Source organism: Canis aureus, chromosome 11 (genome assembly GCF_053574225.1).
Source record: "Canis aureus isolate CA01 chromosome 11, VMU_Caureus_v.1.0, whole genome shotgun sequence".
NCBI lineage: Eukaryota > Metazoa > Chordata > Mammalia > Carnivora > Canidae > Canis > Canis aureus.
This window is the reverse complement of record NC_135621.1, coordinates 19699624-19719353: the sequence shown is the minus strand read 5'-3', so window position 1 is coordinate 19719353 and position 19730 is coordinate 19699624. Positions and strand designations below refer to the sequence as shown.

Sequence of the window (19730 nt, the reverse complement as noted above, 5' to 3'; positions counted from 1 at the left end):
CCCCGCCCCTGCCACCCCGCCCCTGCCGCCCCGGACCGGCCCCCGAGCGGCGCGGCCCAGACCCTCCTTCTCCGCGCTCCAGGCTCGGCTCCACCTTCTCCTCCTGCAGCCCGGAGCCGGGGGCCGAGAGGAGGGGGAGGGGAGGAGGGAGGAGGGGCCGGGAGAGGAAGGAGGAGGAAGAGGAGGAGGAGGGGCCGAGAGGAGGGGCCGGGAGGAGGGACGAGGAGGAGGAGGAGGGGCGGGGGGAGGAGGAAGGGCGGGGAGAGGAGGGACCGGGAGAGGAGGAAGAGGAGGAGGAGGAGGAGGAGGAGGAGGAGGGGCGGGGTGGGAGGAGGGCCGACGGCCCGCGTGCCCCGGACCCCGCGGACTGTCGCGGGGACCCCACCGAGTGTCCCGGGCCGCCCCAAATCTTCCCCAGCCGCGCGCCGACCGCGCAGCCCATCGCGTCCCGCTGCGCAGGGCCCGTCCCGGCCAGGGCTCAGGGAACAGGGGCGAGCAAGGGCCCAGGCCCGACTCAGAAATGCCCCCGGGGCTGCATCGTGTGCGAGGACCATGGTGGGGGGTTGGGGGGGACGACCTCGGCGATGGCGGGGATGCAGCAGCGGCCCCAAGAGGGCCCTGCGCCCCCTGCTGCCCTTGGGGTCCCCACGTCCTGATGAGGCGCACCTGCCAGCGGGCGGCAGACGTCCGACTCGCTCCGGGGAGGCTGCGATTGGCTCACTTGGGGTCAGTGCTCACCCCGAGCCAACCTCGGCGGCCGTGGCGGGCGCACCAAGCGGTCACCCTGGGCCACGCGGCCTCAGGGCCTGTGGGGACCACCCCACTCCCGATGGCGCCCTGAGCAGAGAAGGCCGCTGTCCACTTTGGCAGCCTGTCTGACCACACTCGGCTGGGCGGCCGCTCTTGGCGCACCAGCCGCGGGGACTGGTGGGAGGGGCAGGGAGGCACACCAAGGGTCCGGGAAGCCAGTGCCCCAGTGTCACCTCTCCGAGCCGTCCACCAGCCAGCAGAGGGCTGCGCGAGGTCGGAGGTGCTGGGGTGCGGCCAGTGGAGAGGCAGGAGATGCGGGGAGACCCCAGAACCTCTCCTCGTGCTGTGCAGGGGGCGTGACCACTGCTCGCCAGGAACCTGGCCATGGACAGTGCAGGGAGCTCAGAGGAGCCCCGGGTCACACCCGCCCCCATCAGGCCTGGGGTCTCCTCCAGAGGGAAAGCCGCAGAGGAAAGTCAGCCGCAGGAGGGCCCGGCCCCTGGAGCACCAAGCACCAGCCCACTGCAGGCCGGGAGGAAGCGGGTGCCTGCACGGCCGAGCAGTGCTCAGGCCTGCCCACCCCCCAATCCGGAGGTGGAGAGCCAGCCTGAGAATTAGGAGAGCCGAGTGGGATCTCTGCAAAAGGGTTTATTGGCTTCCAGCCACGTCGGTGTAGCCCATTCCGGGCGGGAGTGTAGGGGAGTCCACACCAACGCCCCCAGGAGAGACACCTGAGGAGGCGCTCTGGGTCCTCTCTGCCTTATGAAGTGGCCTTCAGCAGGGGCTGGAGCAGACAAGGTGGGGGCCAGGCCGCGACCCCAAGCCTCACCCCCACACAGGCTCTGGGGCTCCTTGTCGCACCTGGGGAGGGGGGGACACTGCTCGGGGAGTCAGAGGCCAGTCCCAGGTGAGGCTGACATCCTGTCCAGAAGGTCCAGATGCTCCCCAAGGTGAGGCTGACGTGGGAGCCTTGAGAGCAGCGTAACAGGCCTGGAGGAGGGGGTCCACGAACGAGAGGTCTCCTGGGATGGAAGCCCCAGGCCAGGCCACGGTGATCAGCAGGATCCCCTTTCCATTAGAAGCCCCAGCCAGGATCCCCAAGGCGTCCTCACCACCACTCTCGGGGCCCAGGTGTCTTCACAGGGCTGTCTCCTTGGAGACCTTGGTCCCCAGCTGCCGGGGAGGCTTGAAGCTGAGCACTTCTTTATATGTGACACCTGGGGTGGGGTGAGAGAGAAAGCCACCATGGGAGAAGGGGCCTCAGCACCCCTCACAAGCGCCTCCTACAATTCACACCTGAGGGAAAGCCAGTGACCCAGGAAGAGCACTGGGCCCAGCTCACTGATGCTTGCCCTGACCAGCTCTGAGTCCTGAGAGGTGGCTCTTGGTGGGGGTGGGGAGAGCTCCCAGGCCCAGAGCACAGCCTGTTAGCACTGAGCTCGGGGCCCACCTGGTCCCCAAAACATCAGGGTCAGAAGTTGCTGCGGGAGTGCGGGTGCCACACACACAACTTCATCCCAGGCCACAGCCCCCCTCGGCCCCCCTATGTCCCCCCACATGAACTATCCACCCCAATGGGGCTCCTATAACCCAAACCCACTGCCCGTGGCGTGGCCAGGCAGGCCTGGGCCCAGAGCCTGCTGTGATGAGCAGTCCTAAGAATAGAAGGCAATGTGTCTCTACAAGTCGAGCCACTCAGGACCCCCCAGAACACATCCCAGTTTCTGGACCCGGAACATCCACAGAAACTTAAATGAAAAGAATTGCCACCAAACACCTGGTGGTCATGTTCCCTGAAATGTGTGGCCGGAGCAAGCCATCCCCAAGGAAGGGAGAGGCCTGCTTTGCTTTCCCCCCGACCCGTATGCAGAGGGACGGGTTCTGCTCGGCCTAGCCTGGCGTCCCCATGCTCACCTGGCCAGGGAGCACCTGTCAGGGGGACACCGGTACTCCTCATGCCCAGGGCAGGAAACTGCGTGAGGAGCAGGTGATCTACGGGGTTTGCCTGCCGCATGGATATGTCCCCCCACGGGTGCCCCCGGGCCCTCTGTCTAATCCTAACATGGGGCTCAGGCCACACAAGGAAGGTCTGCGTGCAGCTGGCTGCTCCCACGGAAACGGGAGGGAATGAGGCTTGCATTCCTGACCGGGGGCTCAACCACAAACAGAACACGTGTTCGCCGTGGTCTGCGGTAAAAGCAAAAGCTCTTCCCACAGTTCGTGTGGGTGGAGACCACGGAGAGGACTCTGTGGCCCGCGGTTTTCTAGTTATCTTTTTTAGCAACAGAAAGCTTTCATCCAACCAAACCAAACGCATAAGCATGAACGGGATGGAGCCCTGCGGGAGGCACCTGGCACACCGGTGGCTGAGGACCATGATTTGAGAAGCACCCCCACCCCGTGAGCAGCACCAAGGCCCCGGATCTGACTCAGAGCCACAACGGCCCAGGACGCAGTGGCAACCACGAGCCGTGGCCAGACGGTGCTCGCCGCCGCCCTCACCCATGCCGGCCCCTGCAGGCTAGTCCCACAGCCACCAAGAGAGGGACACCGAGCCCAGCCCTTGCTGCCTGCTGTCCTGCAAAGCCAGTTCCAGCGTGGGTTGCAGGGCTGCAGCAGAGGCCCGGGGCCCGGGCAGGTGTCCCTGAGCCCAGCCTGAAGCTCAGCGTATGCCACTTGGGCCCAGAGCTGAGGAGTTGAGCGGGGGGCTGTGGTGGAAGGAAAGAGCCAGGGCAAAGCCGGGCGGTGCTGGGCACAGGCTTAGGTGGGTCGGAGCTGCTCAGTGGGACGAGGGGGCAAGGGGTGCAGAGAAGGCTGCTGCGGGGGGCTCGGCCTGCTGGCCAGACAGAGGGGCGTGCAGCTGTCCGGGTGGGAGGGGTCCTCAAAGGGACAAAGGGGAGCCGGGCTGGCTCGGTCCGTCGAGCGTCCAACTCTTGGTTTTGGCTCAGGTCATGAGCTCAGGGTTGTGAGATGAGCCCCCATCAGTCAGGCTCCACGCTCAGCGAAATCTGCTTGAAACCCTCTGTCCCCCTCTGCCCCTTCCTGCCTGGTGCCCGAGCGCACACACTCTCACTTGCGCTCTCTTAACATGTAGATCTTTAAAAAGGAAAGTGGGGCAAAGAGAGGCCACGAGAAGTTCAAGAGGTGAGAGTGGAAGTCTGGGGCACAAGGGGGTGCAGAAGGGCCGCAGGATGGCCCAGGTCTCTGGCCAGCACTGGGGCCGGGCCTGCAGGGTAAGTGCTCACAACTGCCCGCAGCTGGGGGCTGCTACCCAGTTTCCAGAACTCTCCTCCGCACTTGTTTGTGCTGAACCCCCTGCCCGGAACGTTCTTTCATCCTTCAGCTCCGGCCAGAGGGCCCATTGGCCAAGAAGCCCCCTGCCCGCTGGCTGTCTGCTGTATTCCTCACCGGGCCTGCGTCCCAAGGTCGGGGGACCCGGGGCTATGAGCCCTGACCACCTGTGCTGGGCTCACGGGGTCCAGCCACCGCCCCTGCCCAGAGCCCCCCACTCACGCTTCCACTCGTCCAGCGTGCGGTCCACATCATCAAAGGACTCGTCGTACTTCTGGGCCTTGGGCTCCTCCTCCGTGTCCTGCAGGGACTCGAAGTACGGGTGGGTCAGCGCCTCGGCCGCCGTCACCCGCTGCTCTGCGTCCAGCACCAGCATCTTCTCCAGGAGGTTCACGGCTGTGGGCAGCGCCGGTCAGGGAGGGCCCAGGGCCCACTGTCCAAGTCACTGACCCAGCTCCCCTGAGTCCCGTCCTACCCAGGGGGCTTGCGTTAGTCAGGATGGAGGCAAAATCCTTCTTCTGCAACTCGGGGAGGCCCTTCATGTAGTTCTTCGCCTTTTCAGGAAGAAAGGGTGAGGGGCCACGCCACAGCCCCAGCCCAGCCCCGCCGCCCACGCCCAGCTCCCAAGTGACCTCGGCACTCTGCAGCCTCTGCACGAACTCGGCGGGAGGCGTCCCTGTCACCTTCATGATCTCCTTCAGCTGGTCCAGGTCTGTGCTGAGGTGAGGAGCATAGCACGGGCCAGAGAGTGGGGCTCCCCCCAAGCTGGGGCAGCGTACCCAGCACCCACCCAGGCCCAGCCCGGCCCCCCACATGTGTAGGATACGGTCACTGCCCTTGAACAGTGTCTTCCCCGTGATCATCTCTGCCATGATGCAGCCCGCGGACCAGATGTCCACTGAGTCAGAGGCCCCATGTCAGCGCTCGGTGGGCCAGGGAGGGTGGGACATGCGTGGGGAGGGACACAGACACAGCGGCAGTCCAGCCTTCCACCCCTCGCCCAGCTCCCATCCCTGCACAGCCGCCCCCCGCGAGGAGCCACTGTGGGGCTTCCCCTGAAGAGGGGCAGCGGCGGCGCCACCTGGGAGGCCACGGCTGGGGGTGGTTCTGGGCAGCGCCCCACCTGTCTGCGTGTAGCGCATCCAGTTCAAGATGACCTCAGGCGCCCGGTACCACCGGGTCACCACGTAGCCAGTCATCTCGCTATCTGCCTGCCTGGCCAGGCCGAAGTCCAGGATCTGGTGGGAACCGGGAAGGCGGGGCCCGGGGCCCCCGGGAGTAGGTGGGCCAGCCTGTGACCCAGAACTGGGCACGCGGGGCCTCCTGCCAACCCTCCAGGACCCGAGGTCCTGGCCACGGACTCTCTGAGCCTCCCCGTGAGCTCCTCTGCGTGGCCAGAGCGCCCAGCCCCACTGACCTGGCTTCCACCACCCTCAGGAGCAGCGCCCCGTGGGTCTCCTTCCCTGCTGCTCTGCTCCCCGCTGACCCCGGGACCTGGCCAGCACATTGTAGAGGCCCCCTTGGCCCTACCCTGGCTCAGGCCTGGGGGCCTGGGGACACCTCCCGCCCTTCACCTCATGAGGTATGGCGTGTGCCCGATGCCCTCCTGGCCCAGACGGCGGGGGTTGGGTCCCTCTGCCTGAAGGCCAAGGGTAACCGGCAGATGGACAGGTGAGGAGACCCCCTGCCCCCCTCCTCCCCCCAACACACACCTTCAGCTCACAGTCCTCATTCACTGCCAGATTGCCGGGCTTCAGGTCCTGGGGACAGAGGAAGCATGGCCGTGCGGCCCCTGCCCCCGGGGGGGCACAAGGGCAGGGCCGGGGCACCTGAATGGGGAAGCAGCCACACTGGGCCAGCCCCGGCCGCAGCCCTTCCAGAGCGGGTGAAGGTCCCTGGGGACCCACATCTGGCATCACACACACTCCCCACCGGACCCCAGCACAGGGGTCCTGGAGCTCAGGCCCCCCGCGCCTCCCTGCAAAGGAAGCTCCCACCAGGACTCACCCTGTGGATGATGCCGGCGGCGTGGATGTACTATGGGGACAAAGATAGGGTCCGCGGCGGTCAGCTCTCTGGGAGCAGCGTGCTCCCCAGCCCCAGCCTGGCCTGAGGGTGTCGCCCTCCCACACCCCCTCTCCCACCTTTAGCCCCTTCAGCATCTGGTACACAAGGAACTGGATTCGATCCTCACTCAGCTTCTCGTGCTTCATGAGCTTGCCCAGGTCAGTTCCCATGAATGGCATCACCAGGTAACTGAGAGGACAGGTGGTGCAGACAGCAGGTGTCGCACCCACTGGAGACCCCGGATATCGCCCCGCAGCACCAGGCTCCACCCACCTGTCCAATGCCCCCCCGCAGCTCCTCCTCCCACCCAGCCCCAGAATGTCAGGTTCGTCAGGACCACACTGTGGTGCTCCCTGCAGGGCACATGGAGGCTGGGATCTGGGGAGCACCAGGGATCACAGGCAGAAGAGGGTGCAAGAGAAAGGAAAGCCTGCAGGTAGGGGCGGGGACGGCAGGACACATGGTCAGAGCGGCAGGCTGGGCAGGTGGAGGGAGAGAGACAGCGAGGACAGACATTTAGCACCTCGCCGGGACAGAGGCCTCTGGGTCCTTGACCTCTACAAGGTCAGACGGCGAGGAGCCTGTTCTCAGCCCTTCCCAGGCTCAGCCCCTGGCTTTCGTCCAGCCCGACCACAGTAGGAGCCCAGGGCGGGCAGCCTCTCGGGCAGGCCTCCCGCCGCCCCTCCCCTGCCTGCCAGCAAAGGTCAGCGGCTCTAGTTACAGGCCATGTCCGATGCCAGGGTCCCAGAGCACGGGACCTGCCAATGACAGATGCAGGCCCCACGCTTGCACGCCCAGCACTGGAGAGGGCCCCGTGCCAGGCGTGGGGGCAGGAGGCCCAGGGCCCACCCACTGTGCCAGGGCCATGGGTCCCGGGGGGCATGTGGCAGGGGGCAGACTGTGGTGCAGGGAAGGGACCCCCACTCGGGCTGCAGGGACACCCACAGACCAATGCGGAACCCGAGTCAGCACCCAGGAGCAACCCAACACTCCCTTGCCCTGAGCAGACTGCCCTGGGGCCGCACTCACAAGTCTGTGAAATCATCCAGGGTTTCATCAGGAGTGAACACGTCCAGCAACCCAATGACCTGGGGGGAGGCCGGAGTACCTGGTGGAGTGGGGGCCTGGCGGAGGGCACGGGGTCAGGTACACCCCGAGGCGGCACGGCGCCCCAGGTGGGAAAGCCCCCTACAGCTGTCCCCGTGTCCCCCCACCGTCCTACTGGCAGGACAGCCTAGCCCTGGCACACATGCCCATAGACACAGGCTATTTTTGAATGGTGACTGCAGGGATCCTCTGGGGGAGGGGCGGTCCCAAGTCTGGGTCGGCTCCCAGCCATCCAAGGCACTCCAGCCCCCTGGCTCTTCCCCCGCCTCTTCTCATGCCCACTGAAGACCTGACGGCAGGGTGGGACAGCCTCCCAGGGGAGAGCCAGCACCCAGCAGGCCCATCAGGGAGCCCTAGCTCTGCCAGTGAGGCCCAGGCAGGCAGCACGACAACCAAGGCAACGGCTAGACCCGGCCCCGCGGAGCCCCAGGAGGCCTGTACAGCTGAGTGGCCAGAGGGGCAGGTGGATGTGCCAGCGGGGGGACACCTGGCAGAGGCCAGGCAAACGAGGGCCGAGGCAGAAGGGAGGACACTTGAAGCGTTTGAGGAACACGGGGAGAAAGGCCAGGTGGCTGAGGCCCAGGCCAGGGAGTAGCCAAGGAGAGGCCAGAGGGAGCCGGGCGGGCCCTCGCCTGCCAGGTGAAGGTTTGGCCTTGATCCTAAGAGCTGCCAAGAAGGGGTTTAAACAGGTGCGATGCCTGCTGTGTGGGGACAGATGGGAGTGAGGCAGGGACAACTAGGTGACTGCGCCACCAGGGCCAGAGTCACGGGCACAGGGGTGGACAGAACATAGAGGGATGTCCGGTGAGGGGCCTGGGCCACCGGGAGAGTGTCTTGGCAAGAAGGGGATGGAGGGCAGGGTCCCTGAGGGTCAGGGGGGGTCTGTCACATGGAGAGGGATCTGTGCCCCTGTGGATTCTGGCCTCAAGTAGAGGGAGGGAAGGGAGAAGGTGCCAGGTGTGGGCGGAAGGGCAGGACCCGGCCGGCACTCTGCCTCTCACGGCCTCAGTGTCCTCCCAGGGCAGCGGGGTCACAGTCAGCCATGTGCAGGGCACCCCGAGGCGGTGGCACCGGCTGCCAGAAGGTCAGGAGCTCAACTGGGATGGTGCAGAGGAGGAGATGCGGCAAGGGTGGGAGGCGACCGAGCAGGCCGCCCTGAGATCTTGGGGGCAGGAGCCGGGGGGGCAGCTGGGGAGGAGGCTGCCACCACAGGGAGCCAGCTGGGCCTCACTAGGGGAACCAGGAATTGGTGAGGTCGGGGCTGGGCTGGCGTCCCACACGAAGGGATGTCCCCAGGGAGGCCCAGGGGCAGAGGCAGAAGTCTGCGTGAGTGAAGCACCCGCTGCAGCGCCATCGGCCAGGAGCCCAGGAGACCCGGGGCTCGTTTTCCCCCGGGGAACGGAGGCTGATGACCTAGAGCCGGACCATCCGTAAGGGTACCCCGCCCCCCCCCCACCCAGCAGCCCTGAGACAGCCCGATCCGGGGGTGACGCGGGGTGGGCTGTGCAGAGGGCAGAGCTCGGTCGGGGAGGCCCCTCAGGACACAGACCGGGGCTCAGCAGCCAGCAATGGGCACACAGGCCGCGGCAGCACAAGGTGCCCCAAGGGCAGGTCGGGCATCAAGGGAGGCCCTTGCGGGTGGGGCCGCACATCTGCCACCCTGGAGCGAGGCGACCCTGGGCCGGCCACCCGGCCTCGGCTCTCCACAGCCGCCCGTAGCCCCTGACCACGGGGCACTCCCCGCTCGGCGCCCGCTGGGCAGACTGTGGCCCACGGCCTGGGTGCAGGGGGGCCCCGGGTGCAGCTGCGGGGGATGCCCAGCCGGGCGATGGCGCCCCTTCCGGGACCACCGCGGCCTGGGGAGGCAGGGCTGGGCCGAGTGAGGGTGCCAGCCCGGCGCGTGTCCCCCCCACCTCGGGGGTGAGCCCGGCCCAGCCGCACCCGGGGGCGCCCACTCACGTTCTCGTGGCGCATGTGCTTGAGGAGGCGCAGCTCGCGGTAGGCGCGCTTGGCAAACAGCTCGGACTGGAAGGGCCGGTACAGCTTCTTGATGGCCACCCGGGCGCCGCTGCGGCTGTCCACCGCCGAGCTGCGGGACGCCCTGCTCAGCAGCCGCCCGCCGCGCCCCCGCCCCGCCGCCCGGCCGCCCGCGCTCACCACACGGCCCCGTAGGCGCCCGAGCCCACGGGCTGCAGGTCCTGGTACACTGCGCGCACCTCCCACGCCGTCTTGGTCACCTCTTGGCGGTAGAAGCCCCTGCGGGCGGGCGGCGGGGAGCTCATGGTGCCCAGGGCGCCCCCCCACCGCGCCCCGAGCCCGGGACCGGGTCGCCGCACCTGCTCGCGCGCCTGGCACCGCGGGTCTCCCCTCCCTCCTGGCGCGGCTGTCCCGCGCCGCGACCCCCGCCTGCCCCCTGGCCCGGCCTGGCCCGCAGTCCCGCCCCCGCCGCGGACCAACCGGCCCCCGGGCCGCGCGCACGTGACGCCCCCGCCCGTCCCGCGGAAACCCGAGGAGGCGGGGGAGGGGGGGGCGGGGGGGGTGTGGAGGGCAGGGCGCGCCCCCAGAGCCCGAGCCCAGCGCGGTGTCTGAGCAGATGCCCCTGGGTCACCGCGCTGCCCCACGCGGAGCTGGGCCCCCCTGCTGCACAGCCCGAGCTCCCCCAGTCCCGGCTGCAAGTCCCTGGCCACAGCCGGCCTGGCCACCTCCACCGTGTAACCCGGGCCCCATTCCTGTGTCCCCCTTGTCACCTGCCCACCTTGCGGGACAGCCCCTTCCCCTGGGGCTGATCCATCCAGGTCCCAGGGTGGGCCCCCACCCCCACCTCCCCAGCACCTACTGCCTGCATCCCCCTCTCCTTGGGGAGGAGCTGGTTCTGTCTCCCAAACTTAGGCTGCATCCCCAACACCCCTCAGTGTGACCACCGGGCCCCGGCGCCAGAGAGGGTGGTGGTGTAGGTCTCCCTTGGGCCCCCAGGCACACCCAGCTCCCTGCCGGCCACCTTCCACCCAGCTTACTCCCTCCTGACCATCCTGAGCCTGGCCTGAGCCTCCCCTCTCTCTCCAGACTTGACTCCCAGGGGTGAAGGAGGGCCCTACTTGGGCTCTCAGGGCCCCCCTGACCCCTAGGTGGGGCATCGTCCTTCCACGGGTCTGGCCATATCCCGGACCGGATGCTCCTGGGGGACAGAGCCCCCTCCACGACCTGCCCAGCCCAGGGACCCAGGTCCAAGGTAACAGGATCCCCAGGGGCCCTCCCCTCCCTCTGCCCTGCCGGCCACCATGAATCAGCAGCTCAGAGCGGCCAGAGCAGCTTTCCACCTGGGCTTCCACAGGACTTGGAGACCAGCCAGAGAGAGCGGCCTGGGCCACTACAGCCACAATCACCTGTGCCCTTCACGCCTGGGGCCGACCAGGCAATCCCCCTGCCTCTCCCAGGAGCCCCTCGCTGGCTGCTTCCTCCCCGTGGGGGGCCCGGGGTATGGCAGGTGTCCCCAGGTGGTGCATCCCAGTTCTGCTCCCGTCCGCTGCCCCTCACCACGGGACTTGGTCCAACCTGGTCTCCAAGGGTTCTCCAGGACCTGAGGCCCAGCAGCCGCCCCAACCAGGCCCCTGGTGATCCAACTCCCAGAGAGTCTGCAACCCCCAAGACCCAGAACAAGGGCACGAATGTCCCTGACCCCTGCCCAGACCAGGACCCGTCCTCACCCGAGCGGCAGTGGGCAGAAAGAGCTAGTAGCTCAGGGTGTGTCCCGAGGGCTGAAGCAAGGGTTCCCTCCCCTCACCAATACGAAAGAGAGGAAAGGTCTCTTCCCCACCCTCCCCAGGGAGCGCCTTTGTCCCAGGTGGCTTCCCTGATCACTGAGAGAAGGGGTGGGCCTGCACGGGGACCAGAAGCTGAGCTGGCCCCATGCTTTCCTCAGCTGGGCAGCTGGGCTTTATGTGTGGACGGCCGGACAGCTGTCATGCCCTGTCCCCGCTCGGAGCCCATTAGCCTAGGTGCAGACCCCGACACCCCCCGGCTCCCAGGAACAGGGAGGCGCTGTGCTGTATGCGGCTGCTTGTCTGACTGGAGACCTGAGCGACCTGGGCAATGCAGGGCCAGGTGGGGCCTGACCAGGGGGGCAATGCACAGGCTCAGCCACCCCGTCCAAGCAGCAGGGCGCAGAGACTTGGGAGACAAGCAGCCTGAGAGAGAGAATCCTCTTTATTGTGAAACCCTGGTGCAGGCACTTGACGTCGAGACCTCTGCAAGGTGGGAGGTCGCCCCAACACACGCAACACCACCCCTCACGGAGAGGCCCCACGACGGAGGCCCACACCCCAACACATCTTGAACCGAGTCCTGTCCCAGAGGTTGCCAGGTCAGCCCATCCTGGAAGAAGGGAGGGCGAGAGCTGACCCCAGCTTCGGGCTGCAGGGCCAGAGGGGGTGGGGTGCAGAGGTATCAGCAGAGGCTTCCTCCTCAGCTCCCGCCAAGGTCCAGGGTCTGAGCCCGAGTGTGCAGCTCCCCCCCAGGCTGGAGCCCCTGGGCCAACTTCGGGGGGCTCCTGGTGCCTGCTGCAGCCCCCGCACGCAAGGAGGAAGCCCTGGCTTTTGTTCACCAGTTGCCCCTTGCCCACGGGAGCCCCCACACAGATGCCTCAGCAGAGGCACCCTCCCCCCATCGGGAACCGAGGAGGGGGATGGAACAGTACAGCCACCTCCCTGGAAGCTTCTTGCTGGTCGTGGCAGCAGCCCGTGGGCACCCACAGACACACCCGCCTGCAGGTGCCTCGACACGTAAATACCGGGAACACACAGTGGTGCACACGTGCCACTCACAGTATAGGGGGACACTTGGCTCCAGGATGACTCTGATGACAGCCTGTGGCCGTCCCTGCCCTGTGACCTTCAGGGAAGACCCTGCTCAGCTTTCAGGCCATGGGGCCTCAGCATCTCCCAGGGGCGCCCCACGCTTCCAGGTTGAGAAGGTCTGACAGCAGAGGCCTCCCCTAGTCTCCATAGGGCTCTGGCCCCCGTGTGCCACACTTGCCCTAGACAGCCCTGTGGGACGGAGGAGAGCCCCTCGGGCATCCTGGTGAGGCCCTAAGGAAGACCCAGAGGGTCAGGAGGAGGCAGGAGGACCAAGGGGTTCCAGAGGTGCAGACTCCACCCACGGCTTGCACACACACACACACACACACACGTGTGCATTACACGCGCACACAGACGGCCCACGAGGAGCAGTGTGTGGGCGGGATCCCAGGCTGGGGGCGGGGCTGTGGCCACGGTGCTGCGGCCCCTCGTGGGCATGCGGTGGGCTGAGGAAGTAGCCAGCATGCTCTTGCCCCCTCTGGAGCAGCTGGTGGCACAGGCTCCTCACTGCTCGATCTCCAGGCTGCCGGGCGCCTGCGGTGGCTCTGCGGGCTTGAAGCTGAGGACCTCCTGGTAGGTGAGCTCTGTGGTGAAGGGGACAGGGTGAGCCCTGCGGCCACTGGCCCACCGCCCCGCCCGGGCCCACCACCCCAAACGCAGCCTCCGCCTCTGGGCTTCCTCCCGGGGTCTGCCCTGGGCTGCCCCCAAGCCTCTGCTGGACATGCTCAACCCCATGTCCACCTGCCCCCGCCCCCGGCAGGAAACGGGCAGCCCCTAGCCCTCGGGGCCCCCCGCTCCACCCCTCCCAGCCGGGCCCCCTCGAGCCCACCCTTCCACTCCTCCACCGTGCGCTCCTTGGCCTCCACGCTCTCGTCGTAGGGCTCGGCCTCGGGCTCGTCATCGGGGTCATGGTACTGGCTGAAGTAGGCATGGGCCAGGGCGTCGGCCGCGCTGACCCTCTGGTCGCTGTCGAGCACCAGCATCCTTCCCAGGAGGTCCACAGCTAGAGCGGCCAGTGTGAGGGCGGTCAGGGGCACATCCAGGCCGAGACACGGAGCCCAGCCCGGCCCAGGGCCCGTCCTCACCCAGGGGGTTGGCTCCATGGAAGATGCTCCTGAGGTCCTTCTGGGGCATGGGCGGCAGGGACTGGATGTATGTCCGGGCCTGGGGGCAGCAGGAGGGGCCTGAGGGCGCGGCTCACACCCCGCCTCCCCCGACCCAAAGGCAGCCCCGGGGAATTCGGGGAGTGGCCTCCGACGGCCGGGAAGGTACACAGACCAGAGGTGCCCCCGCTTTGGACGTGGCAGCTCCGGCGCCTTACTTGGCTCTCGGTGCCCGCAGCAGCCCCCGTCCTTGGCCGCGGCCCCGTTTGCCAGAGCGCAGGGTTTACCCTCCCTGTCCCTCGCGCCAGGGACGCCTTCCCTGTCCACCTGTTTCTCCCCGACGGGGTCAGGCCCTGCATCGGGCTCTGTTCCGCTGGGACCCCTGTTTCCCGCGCGGTTGCTGGGCTGCTCCCCAGGGCGCCCAGGGCCTGGTTCATGGGGGCGCCGGGGGCTGCTGACTCACATGCTCCGAGGAGATCTTGGCCAGCACCTCAGGGCTGGGCGTGCCCACCACCTCCATGATCCGCTTCAGTTGATCAATGTCTGCCCGGCTGAGGAAACGCCCTCCGGCCAGGAGTGGGCCCCTCCCGGTGCGCAGATCCCAGGCTGCCCTCCCGCAGCGGGCGTCAGAGGGCCCCGGCTGGCATAGTGTGGGGCCAGGAGGCAAGGCCGGCCAGAAAGGGCCCGTGCCCACCTCTGCGGAGCTCCACCTCCACCCAGCAGAGGGGGACCCGGGCTCACCCCCCTCCCCAACCTGGTCCAAGGATACAGTCATTTCCTGGGAAGAGGGCCTTTCCCTGGAGCAGCTCAGCCATGATACAGCCCACAGACCAGATATCCACTGTGGGGGAAGGAGTCTCCGTTAGTTTGCCTGCCCCAAGTCCCGCCCCCGCCCCCTCCCGAGAAGTAGGGCCGCGCAGACTGTGCCGCACCCTGGTCACACCCAGGCCCCCAAGCAGCAGAGCCCTTACTCCCCTAGATACAGCTCTGGGCAAGGGGCAGTTAGCCCGGGACCCGCTGCGCTCAAGTGACGGCCCCGGACCTTGCCTGGGCTCAGGTCTGGACACAGATGCCGCCCAGGCCCTAACGCAACACGTCTGCCCCGCCCGCGCAGGCCTCACCCGTCTGGTTGTAGTGCATCCAGTTGAGCATGATCTCAGGTGCACGGTACCAGCGCGTGGCCACGTAGCCGGTCATCTCCTCATCAGCCTGGCGGGCTAGCCCGAAGTCCAGGATCTAGGGCGACCCCCGGGCTCGTCAGCGCCTCCCTGAAAGCACCCCCGCACCGGCCCGCGGGCCCTCTCCAGCGGGCGGCTCACCCTGAGCTCGCAGTCCTCGTTCACGGCCACGTTGCTGGGCTTCAGGTCCTGGAGGGCAGGTGGGGCGTGAGCGGGAGGAGGGGGGCGCTGGGCCTGCACAAGCCCGCCCTCTCCGGCGGTGCACCTACCCGGTGGATGATCCCCGCGGAGTGGATGTACTGCGAGGGGGAGACCGTGGGAGCGTCAGGTGCCAGCCAGCACGGCCCGCCCCGCACCCCCCACGTGCGCCCACCTTCAGGCCGCGCAGCAACTGGTAAACCAGGAACTGGACGTGTTCGTCGCTCAGCGCCTGGCACTTGACGATGTTGTTCAGGTCGGCGCCCATCAGGGTGGTCACCAGGTACCTGGGAGGGGTCAGGGGTCAGCAGGCAGCCCCCACAATGCGCTCCCGAGCCCCGCATCAGCTGCCACTCACACTTCGCTGAAGTCCTCAATGGAGGTGGCCGGCGTGAACACGTCCAGCAGCCCGATGACCTGCGTGGGGACGGGCGTCAGGACTCGGCGAGGCGCCCTGGGGCTGTGTGCCCCGTGTGTGCCCCACCCCCACCCCGCTGACCTGCCCCGGCGCTCCAGGCTCACATTCTCGTGCTTCAGATGCTTGAGCAGGCGCAGCTCGCGGTAAGTTCTCCGTGCGTGGATCAGCGACTGGAAGGGGCGCGACAGTTTCTTCACCGCCACCTTCTGGCGCAGCCGTGTGTCGTAGGCCGAGCTGCAAGGTGGGTGAGTGAGGCGGCGGGGTGGGGGCTGGCCATGCACCCCGGGCCCCCGCCTTTTTCAGAGGGCCCCTCGGGTGCACCACAGTCCATGTGGCCAGCCCGAGTCCAGCACCTGGGGAGCCTCTCCTCTGTGCCTCGTTCCTCAAGGGGCACCCACTCTCCAGTCCCCCTTCCCACACACATCCCAGCCATCCCAGGTCCCTGCCTGCCCCGCCTGGGACCCATGGGGCAGGATCTGGATCTTCTCCCCACAATCCAGCATGAGGCTGGGGGACAAACTCCACCAACCAGGTCAGGAAAACAGACATTGTGAACCATCCCCTTTCACCCCAAACGGTCCTCCTGCTCCCCTACGGGCCCACCACTCGTGGAGGCCCCCCCGGGTTCCAGAGCTACCTCCAGAGCCCCTGGACCCCCCCACCTCTGAATATTCAAAATATGGATAAAAAGCTAGCTGAAAACGTTTACTGCGTTATTATTTCTAAGAGTGAGAAACTGGACTATACGAAGCATTCAGCAGAGGGTGGTGTCTGGACCCACAAAACATTCCCCTAGGCCCGCCCCACCCCCCCAAGTTCCAGAAGTTCCACTGCACACCAGCTTCCACACCCCTCCACTCTGCACTGGAAACATCGTCTCCACACGCAAACGGCCTGTCACCGCTGGGCCCTCCCAGAGTCGCCGGCCTGGCCCTGGGGCCACACTAGGCGTCCTACCTTTACAGGGACCAGGTCCTCACTGCTGCTCAGCCCTTCCCTCCCTCTCCTTTACCTGCACCCTCTAGAATTGTGCTTCCCCCAGGAGTGCATGCTGTCTACATGGGGAGCGGCTCCTGCAGCACCTGGGGTGCTCACGGGGCCCGGGGCAGGGGTGCAGGAAACCCAGTAGGTGTCTCGGGCCTCCATGCCCCTTCCTCCAGGCTGTAGCTTTTGGGGGAAGGTCCACGTCCCTTCTGGGGACACAAGCAGGGGAGTGGCCCCTCACGTGGGGCAGCAGATCCTTTGCTCAACTGTGTGTGCACAACTGAGTGACAAAAATGGGCACTGGGTCACAGCTTCACAGAACACGGGAGCCCAGGCGAGGGCCATTGCCTGCACTGGAGCACTGGCGCGTGCGGGCAATGGGGAGAGACCCAGGGCTCCCCCGGGGAGTGTGATGCTCCCTAGGGACCCAAGCGATTCCAGCAAGACTCTATATTCCCCAGAGGCCACCTATGCACTGTCCTGATCCTCTTGCCTTTGAGGTCCGTCTTAGGGATGAAGACAGGCCCGAGGCTGGAATGCATAGGACAGCCAGCCTGGGGCCTCCCACACGTCGGCCAGTGACAACAGATGGGGGGACAGCAGCCCTGCTCCAGGCCCCAGCACTGAGCCCCTGGAGGGGTCAGGAAGTCCCCCAGGAGCAATGCCCCATCCCTAGGGGCTCCGGCCTCCCCATGTCTAAGACCTCCCCAGCCATCTGGCTGAGGCCTTGGGAAGGACCCCACTGGTTTTGGGGAGCACCTCTCAACATCCACATCCACACTCAGCTGGTCAGTATTGCAACTGCACTCCGAGTTCCCGTAAGCACCTTACCCTAAACCCCTCAGTGCCTCCCTAACCCTACACAGGTCTCAGCCAAGTCCCTTCCTCGCTCCCACTTGCAGACTGTCCTCGGGGGCCCAGGGCCCAGGTGCGGGCTGTGGCCTGAGGTCTCCTGGTTAGAGCAAAAATGGAGTGGGGTGTAGGCCGACCCCACAAGTATGGTAGGGGGACGGCAGGCATCTCTGCTGGGCCCTCGGCCCCATCCAGAGTCTGAGACCCTTGGGAAACGGGAGGGGCAGGACCGGCCCCGGAGCTGGAGGCCATTGCAAGGGGAGGGGTCCTACCCCCCCCCAAGTTGGGTTCTTTTCTTTTGCAAACAAAAGTACTGGCTGGTACCGCACCTGCCAGACCCCGGGGTGCCGGCCCTTGCCTGGGGGCGAGGCGCACTCTCACGCGTGTAGGGCCCGGGGAGCCGCCCTTCCGCCGACCGTGACGCCGCAGGACCGGGGCCTCGGGGCGCTGGGGGGGGACGACCCCTCCCCGCAGCCCCGGGCCGCGTCCGGGGAAAGTTTCCTTCCGCCCCCGCCCCCATCCTCCGCGGCGGCCGGGATGGCCCGGGGCGGGGGCGCGCGAGGCCCCTCCCCACGCCGCGCTGCCGGCCGAGGGAGGGAGGGAGGGAGGAGGGGAGGGGGGAGGGGGGAGGGGGCGCGCCCCGGTCCCGCCCGCGCCGCCGCGCCCTGCCCGCCGCCCCTACCAGACCGAGCCGTAGGCGCCGGAGCCCACCGGGCGCAGCCCCTGCAGCCGCCGCGGCACCTCCCACACCGTCTTGTTGAGCTCCTGCCGGTAGAAGCCTGCGCGCGGGCCCGACATGGCCGAAGCGGCCGCCGCCCGCCCGTCCCGCCCCTGCCCCCGCCCGCCCGCGCCCCCGCCGGAGCCCCAGCCCCAGCCCGAGCCCCAGCCCCAGCCCGAGCCGCAGCCCGAGCCGAGCGCACGGAGGGCGGCGGGAGGAGGCGGCGGCGCGGGGCGGGGCCGGGGAGCGCGGGGCCCGACGCGCGGCTTCCTGCCCCAGCCGGGCGGTGTCTGGGCGGACGGCTGCCCCCCGCCCCATCCGGGGCCCGCACCCCTAACCCCTGCGCCCCGCCCCCTCCCGGGCCCCGCACCCCGCACCCCCTCCCGCACCCCTCCCGGGCCCCGCACACTCCCCCCCCGCCCCGCACCCTTCCTCCCGCACCCCTCCCGGGCCCCGCACCCCCCCCCCGCCCCCTGCCGGGCCCCGCACCCCCAGCCTCCGGCTGCAGCGCGCGCTCGCCGGGGCACCGCCCTGCCCGCAGCCTCAGCTCCCCGCCCCCTCCCCTGCCGGCACCGCGGGTCCGCGCACCGGCCCCCCCCACCCCCCGCTCCGGGCCCTGCACGACACCCCTGCGCAGCTGCATAGGAAACGCCGCCCAAGGAACCCGAACACTTGGTGGGACGTGGCCGTGGGGCAGGCAGGTGGGTGGCCCGGCCCCCCCCCGCCGCCCCGCCCGCGCCGTGGCCCGTGTCCGGGGCCTCCAGTGGCTGCGCGGCGGCTCCCGCTCGGGGCTGGCCTGGGCACCGCCGGGGGCGAGGCGCTGCTGGTGCGGCCCGAGGACCAGCCCCTTCAGGACCAGGGACAGCGGCAGCGCCCGGCCACCTCTGAGGTGCTGTACCCACAAACAGCTGCCCCCAACCGGGCCCCTTCGGTTCCCAGCTCCTCTCCTCCTAACCCCCTTCCGCCGCCACCTCTTGCGAGAAGCCCACCCTGACTTTCCCATGTCCTGCGCGGCTCCTCCGGGGCATCACCGCAGCTCGTTCCCTGTGTCCCCTCGGCAGCGCTGCCCGTCCCTCACCCCGAAGGGCGGCCTCGCCTCTGTCCGGTGCTGGGCTCGCGCACCTCTCCTTCCCCCTCAAAGGTGACCAGCACTGCCGGGTGACAGGTGCCTTCGGACGCGCGATGAGGGCGGGGGCAGGGCTGGCACCTCCGGGGACACGGCAGCCACGCCCTCTTCCAAACAAACCAAACCCTGAGATTTTATGTGAAATCTGCTGGCTTTAAATACCGGCAGCCAAATTAAAGCAAAGCGTTGTCAGGGCAGCACCGGGCAAACGTCACTGCCCGGCGCATCGGGACTGCAGCGTGAGCCGAGCCCCGCCCGCGGCCAGCCTGGCAGGACCCCGGCCTCAGTTTCCCCTCTGGGACCCCGGTGTCCCCGCCCCGCGGGGCGGTGCCTGGGTTTTGTGCGGAGCCAGTGCAGCTTCAGCTGAAGGCAGGGAGGGGGCCGCCTTTGTTAGCGCTGGGGGTGCCCCCAGGTTCCCATGGCGACAGGGCCCTCCTCCCGGCCAGCGTCCTGCCCGGAGGACAGAGCTCCATGGGAGGGACCCCGGTGGGACCTCTGCTGGGCCTTCCCACAATGCCATCCCGGCCACCACCGGCTGCAGGAGGTGGCTGCGGCCAGGTGACAGGCCTGGTGGCCTGCAGCGGAGAGCAGCGGGGAGCGGCAGGTGCCTCAGGTGGGAGCTGGGTCCCGGTGGGGAAGCCGCAGGGAAGATGCCGGCCCTGGGCCTCGGGACCCCATCCCGGTCTCCCCACTCCTTCGCTGTTATCCCTTGGTGTCCAAGGTCTCTCTCCTCTCCGTGTCCCCTCCACTGCCCAGGCCACCCGTAGGCCGGCAGGAGCTCCCCTGAGCTCCTGACATGGAGGCCCCTGATTCCGGGGAGGGGTCACTGGTTTGAAAGCAGGGTAGGGCCTTGGGCAGCTTTCTGCAACTTGGCAGGAAAGGTCATGGAGGCCGTGTGCTTCCTCCTGTCCTTGCCCCCACCTGCCCCACAGGGACACGGGGAAGTGGACACGGGAGGGTGGGTCATCGTCAGTTTGTCATGGCGACCACTCCAGGCTGGCCTGCCCCACCCCAACATCCACACCCAGTCTCTACCCTCACTGGCCCTAGAAGGACACCTCCTGCCCTCTGAGGGGGGGTAAACC

The 19730-nt window shown here is 68.0% G+C and overlaps 2 protein-coding genes across 8 annotated transcripts; both read right to left on the bottom strand.

Annotated features, from left to right (window-relative positions):
* Window positions 1-1383: 1383 nt before the first annotated feature.
* On the bottom strand, window positions 1384-9600 carry MAPK12 (mitogen-activated protein kinase 12). Of its 4 annotated transcripts, none has more exons than XM_077913997.1 (13): window positions 9373-9600; window positions 9175-9304; window positions 7138-7232; window positions 6186-6297; window positions 6049-6078; window positions 5754-5801; window positions 5165-5279; window positions 4868-4939; window positions 4674-4753; window positions 4517-4595; window positions 4264-4437; window positions 1863-1967; window positions 1384-1772 (listed from the first exon to the last, which is right to left on the bottom strand). In XM_077913997.1, exons 1-12 carry the CDS (start codon window positions 9495-9497, stop codon window positions 1888-1890), a joined length of 1140 nt encoding a protein of 379 aa, XP_077770123.1. In that variant the 5' UTR covers window positions 9498-9600; the 3' UTR covers window positions 1384-1772; window positions 1863-1887. The 4 variants fall into 4 exon arrangements, with proteins under 4 accessions (XP_077770123.1, XP_077770122.1, XP_077770121.1 ...); XM_077913996.1 differs by having other exon boundaries at window positions 1384-1740; XM_077913995.1 differs by having other exon boundaries at window positions 1384-1967.
* A 1800-nt stretch (window positions 9601-11400) lies between these two features.
* Window positions 11401-18650, bottom strand: MAPK11 (mitogen-activated protein kinase 11). 4 transcript variants are annotated; one of them, XM_077913994.1, is made up of 12 exons: window positions 18509-18650; window positions 15070-15199; window positions 14906-14964; window positions 14723-14834; window positions 14619-14648; window positions 14491-14538; window positions 14293-14407; window positions 13941-14012; window positions 13635-13714; window positions 13154-13232; window positions 12898-13071; window positions 11401-12652 (listed from the first exon to the last, which is right to left on the bottom strand). In XM_077913994.1, the coding sequence occupies exons 1-12, from the start codon at window positions 18520-18522 to the stop codon at window positions 12573-12575; spliced, it is 993 nt and encodes a 330-aa protein (XP_077770120.1). In that variant the 5' UTR covers window positions 18523-18650; the 3' UTR covers window positions 11401-12572. The 4 variants fall into 4 exon arrangements, with proteins under 4 accessions (XP_077770120.1, XP_077770119.1, XP_077770118.1 ...); XM_077913993.1 differs by having other exon boundaries at window positions 15047-15199; window positions 18509-18644; XM_077913992.1 differs by lacking the exon at window positions 18509-18650 and adding an exon at window positions 17484-17625.
* Window positions 18651-19730: the final 1080 nt, after the last annotated feature.